This window comes from Pituophis catenifer, unplaced genomic scaffold (genome assembly GCF_029215685.1).
Source record: "Pituophis catenifer annectens isolate HBS135680 unplaced genomic scaffold, rPitCat1.0.hap2 SCAF_9, whole genome shotgun sequence".
NCBI lineage: Eukaryota > Metazoa > Chordata > Lepidosauria > Squamata > Colubridae > Pituophis > Pituophis catenifer.
The window spans coordinates 537,729-544,301 of NW_027256889.1; the positions used below are offsets into that span (position 1 = coordinate 537,729).

The 6,573-nt window shown below is 61.6% G+C and overlaps 1 protein-coding gene across 1 annotated transcript; it reads right to left on the bottom strand.

Moving 5' to 3' along the window:
• POLR1G (RNA polymerase I subunit G) lies at window positions 1-2,238 on the bottom strand. Its single transcript, XM_070950129.1, has 3 exons — window positions 2,166-2,238; window positions 1,909-2,038; window positions 1-1,812 (listed from the first exon to the last, which is right to left on the bottom strand). Exons 1-3 carry the CDS (start codon window positions 2,236-2,238, stop codon window positions 183-185), a joined length of 1,833 nt encoding a protein of 610 aa, XP_070806230.1. The 3' UTR covers window positions 1-182.
• Between the last annotated feature and the right edge of the window lie 4,335 nt (window positions 2,239-6,573).

A 6,573-nucleotide genomic window follows, 5' to 3' on the forward strand; every position in this document is an offset into this window, starting at 1 on the left:
GTCCGGCAGGAAAAAAACGAACAAGGCAGCCGCTCATTTTTAAGGGGAGAAATGGCAGAACCTTCAGAGAAATGCTGTCATGCAAAGCTCCTGAATTTATTCAGAGTGGCAGACAGCGTGAATAAAAGCATGACAACTGATCAACAACACTTTGCAGGAATAGAGCCGCCCCTCCCTGGCTGTTAAGTTCCTGCTGCATAGAGTCCAGCCTGGTCCTCCCTCTCCCTCCTGCCCTTCTTCTTCTTTTTGGGTCTGGGACTTGGGGCCGCCCCGTTAGTTTGCAATGGCTCTTCTGGCCTTCTCTCTTGCCAGAGAGGAGTAGCCCAGTCCACCTGTGTTTCTGTCCCCTGTTCCTGCAGGGGCTCCTTGTCCAGTTTCCCCCTTTTCTTCTTTTTGCAGGCCAGGAGTTCCCCAGCTGGGCCCCCTCTGTCTGACCCCAGACCCTCTTCCAGGAGACTCCCCAAACAGCTGATGTCCCTCGGCTCCTCCTTGATGGCAGCAACGCCCCACAGTCCCTCCACCAGCCTCTCTCGGCTCTTCTTTTTCTTCTTCTTGCAGTTGGGGAGTTCCCCGGCGGGGTCCTCTGTGATGACCCCCCGACTCTCTTGTGCAAGGCTCCCCAGAGAGGGGGCATCCCCCAGCTCCTCTTTAAGAGCCACAATGCCCCACAGCCCTCCTGCCCCCTTCCCTGGGCTCTCCTTTATGTAACCAGCGAGTTCCCAACCAGGTTCCTCTCTGGGTGACCCCAGACCCTCTTCCAGGAGGTTCCCTGGACAGGGGACATCCCCCAGCTCTTCCTTGATGGCAGCAGCACCCCACAGCCCCTCTGCCAGCCTCTCTCGGCTCTTCTTCTTCTTCTTCTTCTTCTTGCAGCTAGGGACTCCAGCAGGGTCCTCTCTGATGGCCCTTGGATTCTCCTCCGGGAGGCTCCACAGACAAGGGACGTCCACCGGCTCCTCCTTGATGGCAGCGGCATCCCAGAGATCCTCTGCCACGGCCTCTTGCATTGTCTTCTTTTTCTTCTTCTTCTTGGCTTTGCATCCGGCCGGCTCTCCTGCGCAGTCGCCCCCATCTCCCTGCGGCTCCCTCCCTCCCTGCCTCCGGGGTTCCTGTTCAGGCTGCCAATACCTGGAACTGGGATCTGGCAACTCCTCTGTCTCCAGGCCGGTCTTCCACTTCTCTCTCTTCCTGGCTCTCCTCCTGTCCGGCTCTTCCACCGAGGAGCCCTCCTCTAAGTGGCCACTTGGCCGGGCGTCCTGCCACAGCAGCTGCCCACCAAGCACTGGGAGCATGGCTGGCTCAGTTGCCGCCTCCTCCTCCTCCTCCTCCTCCAGGAGCGGCTGCTTGCTCCCAGCCCTCGCCCACCCTCCCAGCAGACCCCCTGCAGGCTCCGGGGAGCCCCCCAGAAGCTGCTTGGGACCTTCCGGCCGCCAGAGCGCCTGCTTCAAAGGCAGCAGCGGCCGTTTCTTGCCCCTCTTCCGGGCAGCCTTCCCTGCCGCTTCCGAGCCCTTGAGCCGGGCCCCAAAGGGGAAGAAGCGCTGCTTGAGTCCTTCGGGGACCCGGGGCGGCGGCCTCTCTGCCACGGGGAAGAGGGCCCGGGCGGCGCCGGGGTCCGCGTGTGTCTCCTGGATCCTCAGGGAGGCCCCGAAAGGCCGGGCGCAGGCGAGCCGCTCCGGCCGGCCAGCGGCGATCAGCAGGCGGGCAGCGCTCTCCTCCCGGCTGGCTTGGAGACTGTAGACTTTCTGGCTGCCATCTGGCTGCGATGCCCTCCAAAGGGGGGAGCCCGGCAGCGCCAGGCGGTGGCCGGAGAGGCTGCAGGGGACGAGACGCAGCCGCTCAGCCCGAGGGCCCCAAGCCCGCCCAGGGCCCCCCGCCGCCCCGCCACACCGACCCCCCCCCCCCGCGCACCTCTCCGGGCGGAAGTCGGCGGGGGCGCTGATGAGCAGCAGGCGCTTGCCGGGCGCCCCCAGGCTCTCCGGGCAGAAGGCGGCCAGGCGCCGCGCGCAGAAGTCCTCCGGGCACTGGAAGCGGGCGGGCCCTGCGGGAAGCAACGGCGCCGTCACGGGGGGCTCAGCGCGGCCCGGAGCCCCCCGCCCGCCGATCCCGCGCTGCCCCCCGGCAGACTCCGGGCCCCCCTCCCCCGACACGCGGCCCCCGAGCCCCACCCGCCGCCTCCGCCGCCCCCATCTCTGCCGGACCACGTGCCGCGCCGGCGCCGCGCCTTCCGGGAGGCTGCATGCCGCGGACAGCAGGGGGCGCGGCTCCGTGCGGCCTACGCGGTGCGCCTGCGCGAGCGTGACGTCGTCGACATGGCCCCGCCCACGAGGGGCCGGAGGCCGTCGGGGAGCTTCGCGCGGAGCAGCCCCAGGCCGGGAGGGGCGCGCTCGCCGCTCGGGCTGCAGGCCCATCATCCCAGGGCGCCCCGCCCAGTGGCGCGGCTGATGGGACTGGTGGTCCGGCCTGGCATCCCCCGCACGTCGGCTGCCTTCCCACCGCGAACCGAAGCCAGCTCCGCCCCATCGATCGGAGGGGGCGGGGGGCTTGGAGGGGCTGCACGCGGGGTGGGAGGGAGCCAGCAGTCCCGGCTTACCGAGCCCAGCGCGGCTTTCCCCCTGCAAGGGAGCTCTGGGGGTGGCGGAGGGTCCCTGGCCGTGGCCCCCAGACTCACAAGCCTCATCCAGCCATCAGAAGCGGAGCCTGCTTGGCCTCGGCTGGCCCTGCGCAGCGCGCGGTCTGGCCGGTGGGTGTCGCTGTTGCAGCGGTGTTTGGTGCCCCGGGAGCCCGGCGGACAATGCGCGGCGGCCCGAGATGGAAGTTTCTTGCGCGTGAATCCAAGGGAAGCGGTCAGCAGCGCCACAAGCCACGGCCAGGGAGGAGGAAGCCCTGCCTGGGGAGGGCAGCCCTGGGCGCTGCTCCCACTAGTGCTGCTCAGTTCCCTTGGCCAAGGAGCAGCCACGGTGCGCAGGCGACCACAAGCCAGAGTGGGGAGGTTGGAGGGGGGCAGAGGGGGCTGCTTTGCCCTACAGCTAATCTGGTACCCACACCAGAAGAGACGGTGCCAGCCTGAGTGGCCTCTGCCTCCTGGCTGGAATGGAGCCTGGAGAAAGGAACCCGCTGTGTGGCAGTGCTGGCAAAGAGGAGGGCTTCAAGGGGGCTCTGGGGAAACCGAGGTAACTCCCAGATTCCACTGATCAAGAGATCTCAGCCCTTCTCTGCCCTGCCTCTATCAGAAAGCAGAGCCTGTGGAAGGCAACCTCAGGAAAGGTGGTCCAGCTCCTTGGCCAAAGTAGGTCTGGAAGAACCAAGCCGGGGGTCATGGCCTGGGGTGCAGTTGGCGGAGGCCCCTGCATCTCCTCCCTGTCCTCCAGGGCCAAAACCCGGACACCCCCCGCCTCATCTGACGTCAGCTGTGGGTTCCTCCGCAGCGTTTCCCTCCAGCCCCTTCCCTCTTGGCCAGGAAGGGTTTATTCCTGTCCTCAAGGCCCTCTGCTTATGCACGGGAAGCCTCTCACGGCTCCTTCCCAAGAAGGACTCCCCAGTGGATGGCTGAAAATAGCCTCCCTCCCTCCGTCAGCCCTTTGGGGCTGCAGACAGAGTGAGGCCCACTGGGACCCCCTCCTCCCTTGTGAGTGCTGCACCTTCACTTCCAACCTCCCAAGAGCTGAGGGGGGTTGGGGGGGCGCTGGTCCAGCTTCCTGTTTTCTTCCCTGGCCAAAGTTGCTCCTAAGAAAATCCGACTCCAGTCCCAGCCTGCACTGCTTGCTTGACCCCAGCAGTGTCAAAGGCAGCCGGCCTTAATTTGGCCCCTGTGCCTAAAAATCATTTTTCAAACTCTTTTTCTTCCAAATGTTTGCCTACCCTCCCAGGGAAGAGATTTCTGCTCAATGGACAGCAGGTGAGGGCAGCCCCTTAGAAAGCAACAAGTTGTTGCTCTGGCCTTCCCAACATGCAAGAGCTCTGGGGTCCTCCTCAGGGTATCCACGTGCCCACTGCCTGCAGCCTCTGGTGACTGAAAGGACAAACAGAAAAAAGACTTTGGGGCTGGTCAGCTGCAGGCATGACTTGCTCGCTGTAGGTGAGATTTACTTGCATGCTGCCTTCAGACCCTGGGACCCCCCTGAGTTGGCTGCATTTTCCGATCTAAAAGTTTGGCCCTAAGATCTTAGGGCCTGGCATGTCTTTGCAAGCCCCCCTCATTTAGCATTTCCAGGCAGGGGGCATTCTCGGTCCTGAAGCCAGAGGCTGTAAGGAAAATGCCGAAGGGGGGTGGGCTCTATGGTTGGAGGCGGCTGTAAGAAGAGCAGCTTATTATAAGTGGCTAAAGGCTATTAGCTTTCCCCAACCCCTCCCACTTCCCACTGAGGGGCTTCCTAGAAACCCATCCTGCAAGGACGGTGATGGGGGGGGTTGCTAATTTGAGCCAGGGCTCCGTGCCAGAAGGAGATCAGGAAGCCAAAGGGCAGAGCAGGAACATGCCCATCAACCCAGCCCCACCTCACCTTCAGGCTCCAGAGGTGCTGGGAGGGAGCCCGGCTGCTTCCCACCCACCCCTCCTCCAGCAGGGCTGGTCATATTTCACCACTCAGGCAGGCTGGGCTGTTTTGAAGGAAATGCGCTCCAAAGAAGCGGGGGCTTTTTCCTGAGCGTCCCAGATTGTAAACATCCCCCTGACCCCTCACCCGCTCCTCGCCTTCTGGCCCTGTCCTGGGGAAGCCTTTGGGAGGGAAGGGGGGGCTTCCGTTCCCCAGGCACTGCCCTCTTGCCTGGGCGGGCACCTGTGCGTCGGGTGAGTGGGCCGTGCCTGGGTCGTGCTCTTGCCCCCTTCCCTGTTTCTCTTGCCCAGCGGGAGTTGCCTCGGTCCTCAAAGGAGGCGATTGGCGAGCGCTGCTCTTGGGGGCTTCTGAGTGGGGAGGCAACAGGCATGCAGGAGAAATGGAGAGGTGGGCTTGTGGCAGCCCTTGCCTGGTTCAACCAAGTGACAGGCTGGAACGCAAGAGCCATGGTAGCTGGATGTAGCAGGGCCCAGCGGGCTCTTTCCCCAAGGCCAGTGGCCCCGTCCTCTGCCCCCGCAGCCTGTATCCGTTCTGGGATGTTTCCAGTGTAGGATCCAAGGCTCCAGGCGGCCAAGCCCAGAGACAGCTTGATGACCTCTTGCAGAGCCCATCCTTGGCCAAGTGGGAAGTGTCAGGAAGAAAAACTGTTTTTCTTGGTGTTTTTCTTCAGGGGGAGGGAGGGGGGCATTCCTGGAAGCCCCTTGCTGCTGCTGCTGCTCTGCCTGCAAAGCCGCCTTGTGTTCCCTGGAGGCCGCCAGGCTGGCCAAGAGGCCGGCTATTCTTCAGCCATCAGGAAAGTTTACATCTCGCAGGATAAATGAGTGGCGTTTCCCGCTCTGTTTACAGCCAGGGATCGGCCGGCCGGACAGGTCAGGGCAAGAGCAGGATTGATGGGGACGCGGCGTGACTGCAGCCGGTCCTGGGGGGACACTTTGTCTCTTGGTGCAGATCCGGATGCCTGCGGGTGGGGGGGGGGAGGAGAGGCTGCCCGCCAGAGGCCAAGAGGCTCGGACAGAGCGTGCGGGTCCAAGCTGGCCCTGCCAGCCAGGCTGCAACCGGGACTCCTTGGATTGGAGCACGCACACCGCACTCCCCAGAATTTGTTGTGTTCCTGAAACAACACCTGGCTGATAGATGGCTGTTTTAGGTCTTTATTTTTAAAATTTATAGGCCATTCATCTAAGCATCTTACAATATATTAGACTTACCGGATTTAAAAATTCAAATAAAAATCCAAATACATAACATAATAAGCACGTTAATCAATACACACGAGAAAGTAAAGAACTGAAAAGGAGGCGAAGGAGTTAAGTGTCTATGCAGCATATACATTTCAAATTAAGATATATCAAAAAGCTTTAGAAAACAGACCAGCCTTTGCCCAAGGCCAAAAAGAAATTTTGAACATTTCTTCGTCATTCTAGTGCTGGCAGAAATAAAATTGGTAACAGTGCAGCTATGAAGCAGAGGAAGAGGAGGCTCCAACTTGTGCACAGAAGGGCTGGCTGTTCCCTCCTGGGTTTAGTCTGCAGGCCTGGGATCTCCAGGTGGTCTCACATCCCAGTGGAGGCCCAGCTTTCCTTGGGGTCTTTTTCAAGGTCAGCCCAGATACAAACGTTAAAAGGGGGAGAACAAGCCAATGGCAATGGCTATGTATTGGGGTACCCAGTGCCCAGGATGGGGGCCTGGTATCCACTGAGCCGGTCTGAGGATGGTGGAGGGGGGGTCTCCTGCCTCTGAGCTGGTGGGGAAGGAGGGGTGAAGCTTATGTGCTAGTTTGTGATGGGGGCTGGGAGGGGTGAGATGCTGCCAGTTTCCTCTCCCACTTCACACCTAGGATGGAGAGAAATGGGGGAGGGGTGGATGTTGCAGAACCCCAACTATGACGAGGGAGACGTATGAGCGATTCTTCACCCTCCAACTCCGCCATGGTGAACGAGCTGACTGGAGGGTTCCCCTATGGTATAAGATCTCTCGCTATAGGCGGGGTCAGACTAGAAGACCTCCAAGGTCCCTTTCA